This window comes from Drosophila eugracilis, unplaced genomic scaffold (genome assembly GCF_018153835.1).
Source record: "Drosophila eugracilis isolate 14026-0451.02 unplaced genomic scaffold, ASM1815383v1 contig_2159, whole genome shotgun sequence".
Taxonomy (NCBI): domain Eukaryota; kingdom Metazoa; phylum Arthropoda; class Insecta; order Diptera; family Drosophilidae; genus Drosophila; species Drosophila eugracilis.
In genome coordinates this window covers 596,122-612,806 of record NW_024573043.1, presented here as the reverse complement: position 1 = coordinate 612,806, position 16,685 = coordinate 596,122, and the positions used below count along the sequence as shown (strand labels likewise).

General features: G+C 42.9%; 3 protein-coding genes across 5 annotated transcripts; 1 reads left to right on the top strand and 2 right to left on the bottom strand.

Annotated features, from left to right (window-relative positions):
* Window positions 1-602: 602 nt before the first annotated feature.
* Window positions 603-2,566, bottom strand: LOC108115987 (protein C12orf4 homolog). Its single transcript, XM_017227647.2, has 3 exons — window positions 2,189-2,566; window positions 829-2,128; window positions 603-770 (listed from the first exon to the last, which is right to left on the bottom strand). Exons 1-3 carry the CDS (start codon window positions 2,373-2,375, stop codon window positions 650-652), a joined length of 1,608 nt encoding a protein of 535 aa, XP_017083136.2. The 5' UTR covers window positions 2,376-2,566; the 3' UTR covers window positions 603-649.
* A 93-nt stretch (window positions 2,567-2,659) lies between these two features.
* LOC108115988 (heterogeneous nuclear ribonucleoprotein A1) lies at window positions 2,660-8,836 on the bottom strand. 3 transcript variants are annotated; one of them, XM_017227650.2, is made up of 6 exons: window positions 8,673-8,835; window positions 8,042-8,519; window positions 5,476-5,660; window positions 5,113-5,410; window positions 4,730-4,820; window positions 2,660-2,968 (listed from the first exon to the last, which is right to left on the bottom strand). In XM_017227650.2, the coding sequence occupies exons 1-5, from the start codon at window positions 8,718-8,720 to the stop codon at window positions 4,747-4,749; spliced, it is 1,083 nt and encodes a 360-aa protein (XP_017083139.1). In that variant the 5' UTR covers window positions 8,721-8,835; the 3' UTR covers window positions 2,660-2,968; window positions 4,730-4,746. The 3 variants fall into 3 exon arrangements, with proteins under 3 accessions (XP_017083139.1, XP_017083138.1, XP_017083137.1); XM_017227649.2 differs by lacking the exon at window positions 2,660-2,968 and adding an exon at window positions 3,311-4,373 and having other exon boundaries at window positions 8,673-8,834; XM_017227648.2 differs by lacking the exons at window positions 2,660-2,968; window positions 4,730-4,820 and adding an exon at window positions 3,311-4,373 and having other exon boundaries at window positions 8,673-8,836.
* Window positions 8,837-9,036: 200 nt separating this feature from the next.
* On the top strand, window positions 9,037-10,296 carry LOC108116034 (zinc finger protein 330 homolog). Its single transcript, XM_017227724.2, has 2 exons — window positions 9,037-9,600; window positions 9,732-10,296. Exons 1-2 carry the CDS (start codon window positions 9,109-9,111, stop codon window positions 10,197-10,199), a joined length of 960 nt encoding a protein of 319 aa, XP_017083213.1. The 5' UTR covers window positions 9,037-9,108; the 3' UTR covers window positions 10,200-10,296.
* Window positions 10,297-16,685: the final 6,389 nt, after the last annotated feature.

Genomic DNA, 16,685 nt, shown 5'->3' with positions numbered 1-16,685 from the left:
TTCTGAAAATCTACTCCCCACTGCAAAGCAGCAAAATGACAGACACAGCAAACAACGCACTGGGCTAAATCCAAAAAAGAAAATCGAAGAAAAGTTGAACAGCGAAATGTTAATGAACAGAACAGAACCTAATTAATTGTTAACAAAACCTATGAAATACCGAAGAATACAATTGTTTAGATATAAATAAATATATATTTCAAAAGCATATTTACAAGTTAATGATCAGAGTTATTCAAAGTAACATTATTATAATCATAACAGATAACCGAACAGACTAAAATACAATCCACAGAGATACACACATTACACAAACGCATGAGGGGTCGAAACCAAAGATAAACATTTACATTTGGAAGTAATATACACATGATAAATATAACTAACATAACTATATATATGAGAATATGTACTTATACACTGTAGTGTTGTAGTTTTGAAAAGGTTGCGATGAATTATTGACAAAAATTGATACAGGAACATTTACAGAAAATTCTGAGTGTGTTGAAGTTAAAACAACTTTTTGAGCGAAGCGACGAATAACGAAGCATATACATAAATATATAACTCTGAATCTGAATAAAACTGTATATTCATACAAATAATTTTAAAGTCTTTTTTAATATTATTTGAGGAATGTGTACGCAGTCTACTTGCTGGTGTCCACAAGTATTTTAGGATTGGCCACATGGAAAACACTGGGCACCATTCCCGCCAGAGTGGTGAACAAGCTCTCCGATATGTCATCAGGCAGTAGCAGTTGCAAGGTGCTGAAATAACCAATCTAATTAAGAAACACAACAGCATTACAAAAGCCCAATGTCCCACCTTAATTCAGCTCCTCCCCAAGATGCAGATTCTATCATAAATCCCTTGGCACACTTAAAAACCAGTTCCGCCCTTCGGATGCACCACTGGACGGTCATGTCCTCGCTCATCTCGTGGCGAAGCAATGCCGGAATGGTCAGAGTGGTTATATCATGTCTGCTGGCTGTCTTCAGTATATTCCTTAAGCCCAAGATCACCGGGTGCCGAGAGTTGATTTCACTTGGACTGTTGATAGGCTCGTCGGAAATTAGGTGGAATATAACATGTGTTTGAGACAGATTCGAATGCTTGGTAATAAAGAAGTCTCCCGTTTTCAGTCTCGGTACGCTCTTCTTGGTCGGCGAGGGTGTTGCACTGCCCTCTGCACTACTGTTACTGTTACTGCTGCCACTCGAATCTCCAGTGCTGAGATTCTTAATCTGCTTGTCAATATTCTCCAGCTGAACATCCATCTGCTCAAAGTGGAACTCGGTGGATTTGTTGGCATTCTTAATTATATTCTTGTTGGGCTGGACCTGAATCGAAGGAGTCAACACGACGACACCGCACAAAGAGCTTGAATACAGTCCCAGAGCCATGTTGAGGCCATTGAGACTCTCCTCGGCGTGCAGCGGACTACAGAGCTCCGTGACATTAGCACTGAGTATACGAATGTTGTGCATATGCTTTAGTTGAGATCCCAGATGAATGGTGAAGCTCTCTTCCATTGAAGGTTGTTGCGAGACGAACATCGAGGAACGATTTCCCAATGGCGTAGCCACCGGCGATACTTGAAACATCTGGCTAACTTGGCTGGTGATCCAATCACGATATTCGTTCTTCTGATGACCCATCATTGCCTCCAGTTCGGACTCGTAACGTTTGCGCACGTAATTCTGTGTGGTGTACTGCTGGGCCAGCAGGTTATTGATATCCTCTGAAGTGGTGGTGATATCCAACTGATTGATTTGGCTATCCATCTCCTGTTGCTGAGAGTTGTTCAGAGTCTCCACCTCGTTGTCCATGTGTTCGGTCATGTCGGACACAACCTTGGCATAGGTTCGCTCCCGCTTGAGGATGTCCTCCAGGGACGAGGAGTGAACCAGCCTGTGGAAGCTTTGGGCGAATATGTCTGCATCGCTGGGACCAACGCGGTCGGCAAACTGTAATAGTTCCTCCTTATACAGCCTTTCCGTGTCCCGCACTATGGCCTCGATGTCCAGTTCTTCATTGGCCGCCTGATTCAGAAGCTTTTCAGCTTGGTCATCTAGGAACTTCTGTTGCTCGATGTCCACAAACTCCTGCAACTGCTTTTCCAAATCTTTTTAAAATTAGAGCCACTGTTAAAAAAATGTTCATGCAAGTACTCTCAAGAACTCACTGATATTCTCGTCCAAATACCGCATCATTGGATCCATCTGGGATGGAGCCATTAACTGGGTCACACACTCCTCCAAATTCTCCTGGTCAAAAGGAAAAGTTATGTTTAGCCGAGACTCGCAGTCTTGGCCTTCATGATTTTTGTACTTGTACACGAACGGCAGGGTGCGAGTGGCAGTGGAGTCCATTTTTGGGGCTTCAGTTCTTATTTTATTTAGTTATAGTCATTAATTCGCAAGTTAACGCCTCCTCCCCCAAGAAATGCAATTAGTATGACCGCATAGCGACCGCTTAAATATACTTTGAACATTTTTTTTAGCTAAGAATCGAACCAATGCTGTTAAAAATTAAGATGCTGTCACATGTCACGTTAGTATTTGAACATACTGTTAACATTTGACAGTGTGTACACACCTCTTATATTTGAGTTTAAATTAAATGCAACTTTTATTTTTAAATGCAAACAAACGGATTTGTTTTCTGAAATTTCTTTATTCAAAAATGTAAAAGGAAAATAAAAAATAACATATGAAAATTAGTTATATATTTACGCCGCTGTAGAAAGGAACTAGGTCAACTTCATCCATTCGACCGACCAGACCTTCTGAAAGTTAAAACTTTGCCGGTTTTGGAAGCTGTGGAATATAACTTACCCGTTCTGTGGGGGGAACACAAGGAACCGAGTCTCATCAACGAGGTTGCAAGTGCGGATGACCTTCCTTGGCTGATTTTAGTAGCGCTGCGGCAGTCTTTCAGCGCTTCGCATACTTTTCACAGCCAACTTGCAACAGAAATTACAATAATATACATGGTTGTAAATTACATGGTTTAGGTGTTGTGGGCAAATCAAATAAACGGGGACAATGAAACCTGTTAAGCGATTAACAAGAACTCGGGAATAACGCAAATGCCCACCCAAAAGAAAGGCTATAGTAATAAGAATTCTTGGCTGGCTTTTGGACTTGGTCCTACTTGCTTGCACCCTTTTACCTCTTCAATATACTCCTCTTTTTCTGATCGAGTTCCTGTTGCTGATGCTGCTGCTACAGAAATATACAAAACTACGAGGCTCAGCTAAATACTTATTGAGCGATCGAAAAAGTTAACATCAATTTCTGTACACTTGTTTTTTGAATGTTGTATTTTTTCGCTACATTAAAATGTAAATTTGATAAACATAATTGCGCTGACACCTCTGACAGACTGCTTGCTAAAAGGTATAAATTACAATAAGTGTTGTTTTTTGATCGGTTATATCTAAACAGCGGAGATAAAATAATTCCATGTCATCACTTACAATGAAATCTAAGTATCTACGTTCCTCCCACACAGGTCAGGTTCGCTTAGAACTTGAATAGTAAAATTATTAAGTCTAGGTCAGCGTGCGGATGGATGGCGAAGATCATTCCGCTCGCTCTACTCGATTTAATTCTATGAGAACTTAGTCTAGTAAAATTGTAAAATGTAATACATGTTTTTTAATATTTTGTGTTTTCTGCTCTGATTATCAAAAGTTGCCAGCAGCCGATGGACTGGAGCTGTCTACATACAAATCATTATATCTCTCGGCTGCCGCTTTGAAGTTTACATATCTGATTCATTTATAACTGGGATTAAATAGGTTGGTTGTGTGGAGATACAAATGTTTGGCCTGGCGTGGGCTTTTGTTGCTCTAATTACAATGTTACTTAAGTTGGTTTGCTACAATGTGAAGTTATAGATTACAATTCTATGGATATTGGATAGTTCTTCGATGCTCCTCTTAATAAATAATCAATCAATCATCGTGTGCAAACACAAATCGAATGGAATCCTGGTCAGCTGCTGTGTTCGTGTACTGCCACTTTTGCTGTGTGCGATTTTCTCTGAATGATTTGTAATTCTCTCCTGCTTTGATCACACACTGCTCTGCACTGTACTGTACTGGTATGGTTTCGTAATGATATTTATTTCTTTTCTAATCCAAGTCTGAACCAAACTCCTTAAGACTGCACTGCACTGATCCTGATCAATCAATCTGCTCTCTTCACTTCTCTTCTGTCATGTTTGGTTTGGTTTGTGGTGCTCGGAAAACTTCTTAGGTCTATGAACGACGTTCGTTCATACTCGTTATTGATCATTGAATTGCGTATCGTTTACTTGACTGTGAATTTTGGGCTTATACTGAGCGACTTTTACTTTATCACCTATAAAATGTCGATAAATGAGAAACGTTATTTAAAACAATTGCTGTGAAAAAAGGGTTCTTAATTGGTTGATGGGTTTATGTTCGCTAAATACTTGTAAAGAGTAATACGTAAGGCTTAATTAAGTTTGTAGAGTAGGGTGGTTCGGACTGTATGAGCCGATTTGCTTTTCAGTCCCATTAAGCTGTTACAATCTACCAAAAATGCCGAAAAGGGCGCTACTAAAAAAAACACGTTTGCCAAATCAAACGAAAGGTTTACTGTCGAATGGATTAAATTAGAGACTGGTTGGTTAATGGTCTGACTTTGCCTTGGACTATAACTAGATGTTAGTAGTGGTTATAAGGATGTCTCACCTCGTCTGGTATTGCGCTCAATATCTGCGGTTGTTGCCACCGTTATTGAAGCCCTGATTGTTGCCGCCATAGTTGCCTTGATTGCCACCTCCTAAAAAAAAACCCAGGATCGATAAGAAAACGTCTAATGTTTGTCTTTCTCTTCTATTTACTAAACCAAGCCGGTGGTTACTAATAATTCAAAAATGTAACGTGGCTGCGTGTTACGCCGTATTGGGTTTATCTTACATACGCATAACATAGCGAAGGCCATCGTAAGTTATTCTCACAGCATTTAAATAAGCTAACTGCCAAACTCTATCGACGTTCTAACAGTTAGAGTGTCAGGGTACTGTGTCTCGTTATTTAGCAACTATTAATTTATCAATGGTTTTTCAGCTCACCTGCTTTGAAGTTTCCACCTCCTTGGTAAGGTTGCATGCGGTTGCTGTTGAAGTTGCCACCACCGCGCTGAGGGCCGCCGCCGTAGTTTTGCTGATAGCCACCAAAGTCATTGCCACCACCATTCCAGTTGGATCCGCCACCACCGCCGAAATTGCCGCCCCCATTGCCATTGTCCCATGGGTTATTGTTGCCCCAGCTGTTGTTTCCACCTCCATAGCCGCCGCCGCCACCGAAGTTGTTGTTACCCCAGTTATCATTGCCTCCGCGGTTGTTGCCCCAGTTGTTGCCACCACCGTTCTGAAATGTCAATTAAGCAAATTAAAAACCACAATTTAAATGAAAGACTATTAAATTATGCTTACCCAATTACCACCTCCATTCTGGTTACCATAGTTACCGCCACCGCCTCCCATATTGCCACGGTTTCCACCGGCACGGCCTCCAGGGCCACCACGTCCTCCGCCACCGCCTCCTTGCTGATCATTTTGCTTCGGCAAAGCCTTCTTCACGTCCACCATTTTGCCATTGAGCTGATGCTGCTTTTGCACTGCAAAGAAGAGTGGATAAATACTATTAATAGGGTCCAAAAATAAATTACCACGGATAGTGCATCCGAAAAATAGTGTGCCGTATACTTTTTCATCGTTGGTACATTGAAAACCACCAACAACAATGATATAATACTGGCTGGATTTTAATCTTACAGTCGCTAACGCCGCATGAGCTCATCAAACATTGCTATGTGGAGCTGGGACTGTGAAAACGTTCTAGTCCTTAAATGAATTTTTATTAATATCTATATACATTTTTTTAATTGTAACGAGGCTGCGTGTTACACAGAAATGGTTTATAATGTACATTCGTATAACATAGCTATAATGATCTCCCACCATTCAAAGGGGAACTACTCAGGCGTCGGTTTCGTACCTGTCAATTTGTCAGTACTGTAATGCAAAACATTTAACTGACATGGTTTCGGATTAAAACTAACAAGCTAATGCCCCAAATTTCCCTGGTCGATTTATTCCGATCGTAGTGTGCCATATACTCTTTCATCGTTGGTGCATGGAAAACCACCAACAACAACGATATAATACTGGCTGGATTTTAATCTTACAGTCGCTAACGCCGCATGAGCTCATCAAACATTGCTACGTGGAGCTGGGACTGTGAATCGGACTTAATTATATATATTCTGTTAAATGCATTTGTAGCGAGGCTGCGTGTTACACTGAATAGGGGATACAATTTACATTCGCATAACATAGCTTAGCCGACGCTTTCATTCATCTCACAGCGTTTAAAGGAAAACTATCCAGGTGTTGGTTCCAAGCCCGTCAATTTGTCAGTACTGTGATGCTTAAAACAGGGTTTATCTAAGTACTTCTATTCATCATAATTGGTTAAATTATAAGGTACTATGTCATATACTTTTTCATCGTTGGTGCACAAAAGCAGCACCAACAACAATAATATAATACTGGCTGGATTTTAATCTTACAGTCGCTAACGCCGCATGAGCTCATCAAACATTGCTATGTGGAGCTGGGACTGTGAATCGGACTTAATTATATAGATTCTGTTAAATGCATTTGTAGCGAGGCTGCGTGTTACACTAAATAGGGTTACAATATACATTCGCATAACATAGCTTAGCCGACGCTATAAATGACCTTACAGCATTTAAAGGCAAACTACTCAGACGTCGGTTTCATACCTGTCAATTTGTCAGTGCTGTGATGCAAAACATTTAACTGACATGGTTTCGGATTAAAACTAACAACAAGCTTATGCCCCTAAATTTCCCTGGTTGGTTTATTCTGATAGAAGTGTGCCATATACTCTTTCATCGATGGTACATAGAAAAGCACCAACAACAACGATATAATACTGGCTGTATTTTAATCTTACAGTCGCTAACGCCGCATGAGCTCATCAAACATTGCTATGTGGAGCTGGGACTGTGAAAACGTTTTAGTCTTTAAATGATTTTTTATTAATAACTATATACATTTTTTTTATTTTGAAACGAGGCTGCGTGTTACACAGAATTGGTTTATAATGTACATTCGTATAACATAGCTATGATCTCACAGCATTCAAAGGGAAACTACTCAGGCGTCAGTTTCGTACCTGTTAATTTGTCAGTACTATGAAGCTACAAAATTTTGTTGATGTGGTTTCGCATTAAAACTAATAAGCTAATGCCCCAAATTTCGCTGGTTAATTTATTCCGATCGTAGTGTGCCATATACTCTTTCATCGTTGGTGCATGGAAAACCACCAACAACAACGATATAATACTGGCTGGATTTTAATCTTACAGTCGCTAACGCCGCATGAGCTCATCGAACATTGCTATGTGGAGCTGGGACTGTGAATCGGACTTAATTATATATATTCTGTTAAATGCATTTGTAGCGAGGCTGCGTGTTACACTAAATAGGGTTACAATATACATTCGCATAACATAGCTTAGCCGACGCTTTGATTTATCTAACAGCGTTTAAAGGGAAACTGCACAGGCAATTACATGAAGCCCGACAATTTGTCAGTGCTGTGCAAGCATATAGATTAGGGGTTGTTTTAACCTGGAGGCCATTGTGGCGCAAACATTTTCATCGACATACGGGGTGTCTAGCCAGGAACGATATAATACGAGCCGGTTTAATCTAACAGTCGCAAACGCCGCATGAACACATCAAACATTGCTATTCGGAGCTGGGACTGTTGGAAGGGATATCATCTTAACGAATCCTATGTAAAGATGTTACATTCTCAGCTACCTATCTTTGGATTATTTGGGTACTGAGTTATCTTGAACACAAAATTATCTTACTTATATATAATGTAGAATATATCTATCGCGATACACATTTATCCAAAATTATGTTAAATAGTTTTTAAAACGAAAATATTTTTACTTACACACAACTTTGTCGACGGGGTCGTAGTCATCGAACTCAACGAAGGCGAATCCACGCTTCTTGCCCGTCTCCTTGTCCATAACGATGTTGATGTCGACGATGTTGCCAAAATGCTGGAAGTAATCTCTAATGCTCTGCTCATCGTGATCGTCCTTGAGGGCGCCCACAAACAGTTTCTTGACTGTGGCACCGGCATTTGGGGAGTCAATGTCCTGGCGGGGAACAGCTCGCTTGGGCTCCACCACGCGGCCGTCAATTTTGTGAGGTCGCGACTTTTGCGCCTCATCAATCATGCTTGAGTGGGAGTACGTGATGAACCCGAAGCCGCGAGAGCGCTTCGTGCGCGGATCCTTCATGACCACGACGTCCACGATGTTGCCCCATTTCTCAAAGTGACCCTTCAGGTTCTCGTCTGTGGTTCGGTAGTCCAAACCACCGATGAACAATTTGCGCATATGCTCCGGCTCAGTGATAGAGTCCTGGAAAAGAATCATGAATTATTGATTTTCTCCAACAACCTAACCTCATTTTCTGCCCCTGAGACACATGCGTAATTTTCAAAATGGCGGCCAGAATGGTGAGACACCAGCTCGTATAAAACTTAAAATAGAACCTTTAATCCCTGTACTTACATCATCGTGGCCGTTGGAGTCGCCGTTTTGGTTCGAGTTATTCACCATTTTACAATTTCAAGCCTTAATGTAGCTGTATAAAATCGTTTTCTCCTCGTTGAGAACAGAGGAAATCCCTTGTCACACGCGTCAATGGAAAAATTGAAATGAGTGTGACTGCTTTGAGAAACGAGGAGAAAACATTACTTTGTATCGATACATTATATTTTTACCCTTTCTCATAAAAGCGCGGTCACACTAGAACAGTTAGCGAATACATCATTCTGTTAGCCGATACAACCTCCTAATATATGTCTTCCATATATCGATTTAACAGCCATCTCTATTTTCTTACCTTCTCCAATTTGGTTTAAGCTTTTGTGGTATTTTTAGCCGCACCTGTTGCAGTCACACTGCCTTACGTGTTAGGAAATAAATTTAAGTTTTTTTTCCCAAAATGCCGAAAAAGAAAACAGGGCAGCGAAAAAAGGCAGAAAAGCAAAAACTGCGGCTTAAGGAGATCCGCAGCAGGGAGGTGCCTTTGGCAGATGTGCCCTGCAATGCGCCGATGGAGTGTGACAAGTGTGAGAAGAAGCAAAAATCGCGAGCCTTCTGCTACTTCTGCCAAAGCCTGCAGAGGCTACCAATTTGCGCTCAGTGTGGAAAGATTAAGTGCATGCTGAAGACAGGAGACTGTGTGGTGAAGCATCCGGGAGTCTATACTACCGGTTTGGGTATGGTAGGCGCCATCTGCGACTTCTGCGAGGCTTGGGTGTGCCACGGACGCAAATGCCTCCAGAATCACGCCTGCACGTGTCCGTTGCAGAATGCGACCTGCCTGGAGTGCGAACGCGGTGTCTGGGAGCACGGTGGACGTATCTTCAAGTGCTCCTTCTGCAACGGATTCTTGTGCGAGGACGACCAGTTCGAGCACCAGGCCAGCTGTCAGGTGGGTATCCTCTTTCTTAGATATTTTAGAGATTTCAATAGCCTTTTAATCTAAAAGTATGCTACAAGATATTATGAGTTAAGGTTCCCGTTTCACAGTTTTTCCTCCAATCATATTTAAATTTCTTGCAGGTGTTGGAGTCGGAGAACTACAAGTGCCAGTCTTGCAACAAGCTGGGCCAGTACTCCTGCCTACGATGCAAGACCTGTTACTGCGAGGATCATGTGCGCCGCAAGGGTTTTAAGTACGACAAGAACAAGGCCATTCCGTGTCCCAAGTGCAACTACGACACCTCTGTGACCAAGGACCTCAGCATGTCTACGCGTTCCCACAAATTTGGGCGTCAGCAACAAGGAGGCAACAGCGACGACGAGGATGGATATGGTGGATACTTCGGAGCCAGTGGCAGTGGAGGAGGCTACTATGGTGGTGCTGCCAGTGGTGGTTATTCCTATGGCGATGATGATGATGATGATGATGAATCTGATGGAGATTACGAGGATGAAAGCGATGAAGACGACGATGATGATGAGGAGGACGAAGACGAGACCACGGAGAGCGAGGCGGAGAAGGAAACCGACAAAAAGGCCACCAAATAAGGCTGAATTGTTTATATATAAATGGCCTTTTGTTAGACTCGGCTGTGCATTCGTTGCTCTCAATGTAATTCTGTAATAAATTCTTTGTGAAATTGTAGAGCTTCCAAAGTTAAATGCAACAAGCTGCAAGTGGGTTTTGGGAAAAGACGGAAGGTAAATGTACCAACGAATTCGGCCAACAATGCTAGAGGGACGAAAACTGGGGATCTAAGGGTGCGGAATGGAAATGGACTGAGAGGAGCAATGCCAACCCATACGCATATGATGATGGCTATGCCAGCGGCTCTGCCAACGCCGGCTTCTCTGTTGATAGACTCATCCATCTCCAATCCACTTACGAGCGCAAATATTTACACAATTTACTCGAAAACGGAGGTATGAGCATATAATATTTCCAAAAACGATGGCAAACACACCACACACACCAAGAGAGAGACACGCACTTCGGCATTTGGGAATGTTTGGCAGTTAGGCAGAGTGGAACAGCAACAGCAATGGGTGATGTGGGGGTATGGATTGTGGGTTACGGACTGGGGCAGACCCATCATCAGGCTGAAACATTTTAGGCATTGCAAATCAATGAGCGGCTTGACGGGAGGGAGGAGCATAGTTCTTCTGCATATGAATGAAATCATATGTGGCGTTACTTATGTAGGCGAGCCCTGTGCGAGGATGTGGATGGACTGGGAGTGGGTGAGTGGCAGGCAAATCAACTGTGTACATAATACAGATTAGTGTGAGAGGATGTGGGATGCATATACAGCTGGGATCAGGACAATAGCTATAGGAATGAAATCTATAAACTAAAAATAACCTAAGGGTGTGAGATCCTTGAAATGAGAGCACTCTCTATATTAAATGAAGGTTTTAAATTTATGATGAGACTTTAAAACTAAAATATTCTCTTACAAGAAATAATTAGAATATTTTTACGACATAATGTGTGTGGACTTGGTTTTTCTCAACCTATATTAACATATAAATTTACTGTTGATTTTAAAGCATTCATACTTAAGTGAGTCCTAAAATTAAAATTTTGGTCTAATTAAGCCCTACTATTAATGTAGCCTCCACTGTCTTACGCCCAGCCAGCTTAAATATAATGGCTGCCTGCCAGCATTTTGTGTCTGCATTTCAATCAAAATGGCCTGTCTATTCTGGCCGAAGTAATGTCCAAGCCATCGGAGTTAGGGCTACTCAACAAAATTAGAAATGGGGTGGCTGATGGCGCCCTAGATGGAGGGGTGTATAGGTTGGGCTTCGAATATTTCTGGACACTCGGCTGTGGTGGTCACTGCCAAACATCAATAATAATTTCATAAATGTAATCAGAGAGAGGCAAACAAGACCCCAGTCGAGTCACTGTGATTGAGCTCTTAATTGCACTGCGATATTAATCCTTGAGCCGTTCCCTCCGCATCCCATTCTGTCCAGCCAATTCGGCCACTTCCCATCACCACGATGACCGTTTTCATTAGCTGGAGTGCATTCTCAATTACCAGATGGAGGGGTCTCGAGTTATCTAACCAAAGTTGGTTGCTCAGTCCGCAGTTTAAAGTCTTTCCGGGATCAAGATTGCGGTCTGCCGCAAGGATCTGTTCCCAAGAAAATACATAAACAATAATCACTTCCGATCAGCATTATCTATTGCTTATTTATGCAACACAAATATTTTTGTCAGTCGAAGTCAAGCCATAAAAAAAACACAGGCCAGGGCTAAGGATTAAGGTGGGAAAATCCTTTGGACAATCCGAAAAACACGTGGAAAAGTCAAAAAGTCCGGCTTATGGCCAAACGCAATTAGCGTTAATTACGATGGAAAACAGCAGGAGCAGCACAGCTTCCCATGGTTACGGGTTACAGGATTCCGGAATCCAGATTCAGGGTTCAGGATGGAGGAAGCGGCAGGTCCTTGCGGCCACTTGAAGTTTAATTTAATTTTTTCTTGCGGCTGCCGTAACGGCGCTGGCTTCAAGTGATTGCGCCATGGGATTGGATTGGGTGGCAGAGGTATGGCAGGTGGGGGTAGTTCCTAACGTCATCATCAACATCATCCACATCCACTTTGCCATCGACGTTCGTCAAAGCTTGCGATGATTGATGGTGCGTAATTTGGAAAATTAGAACCAGGATACGCAGCAAAAAAGGGGTGGCTCTCGTTTTCGTTGTCGTTTTTTCTTCCTTTTTTTCGTATTTCGGGCCCCTGCTAATGTTGTTGGCACAACAAGGTGTGTCCTGGTCCTGGTCCGATTGCCGCGTGTCCTGCCGCCGTCCGCCGCTTGCGGACGCGTGTTTCGCGTCCAACAAAGTTGCGCGTGGTTATTAGAAAACAATTTAATTAAATATTCACTTGAACCGGCAACACCAACAACATTCGCCGGAGCAAAAGCGTAGGCAGTGGCAGTGGCAGAGCGATGGACTCACTTTCCCATCATAAAGCGCTCAAACAATGTCCATCAATATTAAACGATGTTGTTCGGTGTCCATTTAGAGCGCTCCAGTTGTCCTTGTTGTTTTAGCCGTCCTCACTGGTCCGTGATGTAATGTGAGAAAGTTTTTTGGTTTTTTGGTTTTCGGTTTTCGGTCGGTGGTCGAGTTTCTAGTCAGTAGATGGTTGGGTAAGGGAGTTTTGGTCTGGGTTCTTCGACGCAAGGGAACGCCTTTGATCTATTTGGCCGTGAGGGCGAGTCCCTGAGAATAAGTCCTCAAAATATAGACGGGTTAAATGACCCTAGCTTTCCCTAGAGAAATGTGTCAGCTACTGATTTATAACCAAGCCAAGTTCCAAGACAAAATATCAATTACTTATTATTAAATTAACTTTTTAAGGAAATGAATTGCCCATCAGACTGAATTGGAAACTAAAATATTTTGGTAACATTTTCTTCTTTTAACGCTATGAATTAAGCCCATCAAAAATAAAGACTAATGTTTTCAGCTGAACTTCAAGACATGTTATTACATTCCTGTAGACAGATCCTTACAAATCCCTTACCCAAACTTGTTACAAAGTCATCTCCATTGAGCCAGAAAAGAGCTTTGTCCAGGTACGCCGCATTGCACCCGCAGAACTAGGCAGGATGAAAACAGAAGCTATCGGGTACAAACAGGGATACCAGAGGAGTTACCAGATACCAGGAAACCTGCACACAATCGATTCAACGGAGAAGTCACGGCAGGACAATGGGAAAGTCGTTGGCTGCCTAATTGCATCAGCGGCGCTTCCCTGGCCACGCGACCCTTTTCGCCTCACCTGCAATTAAACTGTCACATTAGGAGGAACATAGCTCTTCACCGAAAATGCAAAGTGATGACGCAGCCCAAAAAAGCGATTCCGGAACAGAATCGAATGGGTTGGTGGGCAGTGGTGGTGGCATGTTAACAATTGAGAGTCACGTGTCGGCGGGGGGTGGAAAGTCCTGAGCTTCAGCTTGGAACTGAAACGACCTTCCACCCGCCGAAAAGTTTAGCTTAGGGATTAGCCGCACGTTGGCTTGGTGGTTTCTCCATTGTGTTTGCCAACGCAGTTACATATTTTGCACCCGGCAAGCCGCCTAATGAAAGCAAATCTCCGCATTAATTTCAAACGAATTTGTTTTGATGCCATGATAAGCCGTCATCTCGACTGAAAGGAAAAGGGGCAGCCTGAAAAAAGTACATGTATGAGAAACGCTTGCCCTTTTGCCCACTGATCCCACTGAGTCCGCCCATTTTGGGCCGTTTTGATTTCTGTCAATAGCCCGGCGGGCTGGCACTTGAGCGGCGAGACGCTCAACTTTGCCAGCGAACGAAACTGAATTTTGCAATACGCCCGGGGGTCCTGGTTCGAACTCCAGTCCACTCCACTCCACACCACTCACCCACACACGCGCGCGCGCTTTGCATTACAATTGGCGAGCGGGCACGCCCACCCCTTCGACCTACGCCCACGGCATGCTACAGTTATTAACCTCAGCTTACACTGGGCTACAGAGGTAATATATTTGAGTTGGCTTACGAATTTTTTCGGTGTAGGAATCTATAAAGCTTAAACAATGCGAATTTAGTATTTTCTTTATTATAAAACGCACTCGTTATAAAAATTCGTAAAATATTGTAACACTAGAAAAAATGTCAAAAGAAAGAACGACCAATAAGGTCTAAATATTAACCCTCCTCAGCATGGTGAAATCACTTCCGATTTACAGACTTCAAATCTTGTTTGCCAGTGTAGTTTGGCCTGCGGCTAACAGTGTAATTAAAGTAGTTGCGGTTCATTGTAATGATGTCGATGATGATGCCGATGATTATGATGACCTGCACTTGTCGTGAAGCACCAGTTCAACTGGCCTGGGAATCTATTTGTACATCCCTTTACATGTCCTAGCAGCCGAGTCCCGGCACTTGTTCTTCCATCGGCCGCGTGCTCTGCACGTGAACGTCCATGATAATGATCTCAATTTCACATGCAATCGGTGCATGGTGGGAAAACTCTTCACCAGCTAAACAACGCTCATCAGCGATCCATTATAGATGGCTAAATTATTTATTGTCAACAGTCGGTCGAGAAATCGAATTTATATATGCCAGTGGGTTATTGTCTTTGCATCTGAGCGGGTAAAGCGACTCAATGTCAAGATTAATCGCCAGCTGTGGGACGAGGTTAGCGGACAGGTAACATCAGCCAGTCAGCCAGTCAGTCAGCCAGCCAACCAGCGAATCAAGCCAGACAAGGAGTCAGACTTCTATATGCCGGGGTAACAATGAAATATTGAAAAAAATTTCAAGTTCGGCAGCTTGTCAAGTGGCACTTGTCGTCAGTTGAACGTCACGGCGTTCGGGCACTTTGTCAATTCAAGTGAAATTTTTATTAATTTCGTTTTTAAAACTGTATGTATGGCCTGTGACAGATACGATTGTGTGCTGTGTGTGCATACAACATTTATATATTAAAAGGTTCTTGATGCACGTCCTCATCAATGGCACCCATTAGTTGTTGTTTAATGCTAACAAATTGCCGGCGATTCGTCAGCGGCCAGTTCCCGAAAAACCATCCTAAAACCGGCGGTCCCTTTGTGAGTCGTGTGACCTGTATCCTTAATTCAATGCTCTTGGTCTTGGACGAACTCTTCTCTGGCTCAGATCGGTTCTGGCCGCTTGCTTTGTTGCCAATTGACAGTTGTAAATGTTTGTTGTAAATTGTGCTTTAAAGGTGCTAATAGAGTGCCACCGCCGTGCGCGTTTTCCCAAGTTCTTCGTTTTGTTTTATGTTTCCAGATTCTTTTTCCTTTCTTTGTTGTTTTTGATTTTTTGATTTTTGATTGAATTGCCCCAACAGAAAATCAATGAACTCTGCTGGTGGACACAAGATGCCACATTTTTATGATGCTTTTGGCCGGCCGTAGCTTGGCTGGAGATCTCTTTGATTTCGCACCGACCGAGTGAATCACAAGATCTTCACACCAAAACTCTGGAGATCGGGGGATTGGGGCAGGAATCAAATCAACGGCTACTGCTGCAGTAGCTGTCAAGTGCAAACTATTTATGAAGTGTTGTGCTCCACCGTCCGGCGAACGTTGTTTGTCCAGCAAATTAATACATGGGGTTTAGGGCCACTAGATTTTTAGCGAAAGGAAAATTTGCATCTTAAATATTTATACACCTTTTCTTCATCTTTAAATAAATGTTTCTCAATATATAAATTTTAAATACTTTTAGACTTAAGGGTAGTAGAAGTTCGTTCATGTATTTTTCTTCGAGTTTACCCGCCTTTCACTTATCGATTCGATGTAAACTTTCGGTTTTTCCGAGCAAGGCTCCTGGGCTATTTGCTCTGGATGTCATTGACTTTGTAGCTTTGACTTTGGTGCAGCCAAGTGTAACAATTATGGGGAGTAGCGAGAAGGAAAACAAACACACCTCCCGTGCCGGAAAGGTGCCACATATTTCCCATATTGCACCAAATTATTGTAACCGACTGACTTCCAATTTTGGCCATTATTAAATTAACGCTTTTGCCGTTTGCTGCGTCATCTTGATAGAGGAGAAGGAGGAGTTGGCTATCCTGTGCAGCCCGTTATGCGCCGAAGGATGTTCGTTCGAGAACGGGAACAGGAACAGTCACTGCCACACAGCCAGATACGAGAGAGTCCAAGTCAGAGCTGGAACCAGAGACAGAGACAGCTCGGGCTAACAAGGGTGCCGCATGTCCAGTTGAAATGCCAATGACTTGCCATTTTCGATGGCACTTGGCACGTCAGCGGCCCGTCACGTCATGGGTACCGGGCCAAAAAACTAAAAACCAAAAGCCAGGAGAGCCAGTCGCAGCCAGAAGTACGACCAATGGATCAGCTATATCTAAAATTCTCTTATCAATCGCCATCGATGGACCACACACGAAGCAGCGGCGCTGCATTTAACAACTCCATGGGGCACATAACACGTTCTTATCAGCTCAGGCACCACGACGAACCCAGATGGCGACGACCAAAATGACGATGATGATGA

Bases quoted from the DNA above. Each gene is read 5' to 3' on its own strand.
- LOC108115988 (XM_017227648.2), bottom strand. From the start codon at position 8,720: ATGGTGAATAACTCGAACCAAAACGGCGACTCCAACGGCCACGATGAT. The intron at 5,661-8,041 runs GTAAGTAAAAAT...TCTTCTTTGCAG, and splicing joins CCCCGTCGACAAAGTTGTGT to TGCAAAAGCAGCATCAGCTC. The intron at 5,411-5,475 runs GTAAGCATAATT...TTGACATTTCAG, and splicing joins AGAATGGAGGTGGTAATTGG to AACGGTGGTGGCAACAACTG.
- LOC108116034 (XM_017227724.2), top strand. From the start codon at position 9,109: ATGCCGAAAAAGAAAACAGGGCAGCGAAAAAAGGCAGAAAAGCAAAAA. The intron at 9,601-9,731 runs GTGGGTATCCTC...AATTTCTTGCAG, and splicing joins AGCACCAGGCCAGCTGTCAG to GTGTTGGAGTCGGAGAACTA.
- LOC108115987 (XM_017227647.2), bottom strand. From the start codon at position 2,375: ATGGACTCCACTGCCACTCGCACCCTGCCGTTCGTGTACAAGTACAAA. The intron at 2,129-2,188 runs GTGAGTTCTTGA...AATTTTAAAAAG, and splicing joins GTATTTGGACGAGAATATCA to ATTTGGAAAAGCAGTTGCAG. The intron at 771-828 runs GTGGGACATTGG...TGGTTATTTCAG, and splicing joins TGGGGAGGAGCTGAATTAAG to CACCTTGCAACTGCTACTGC.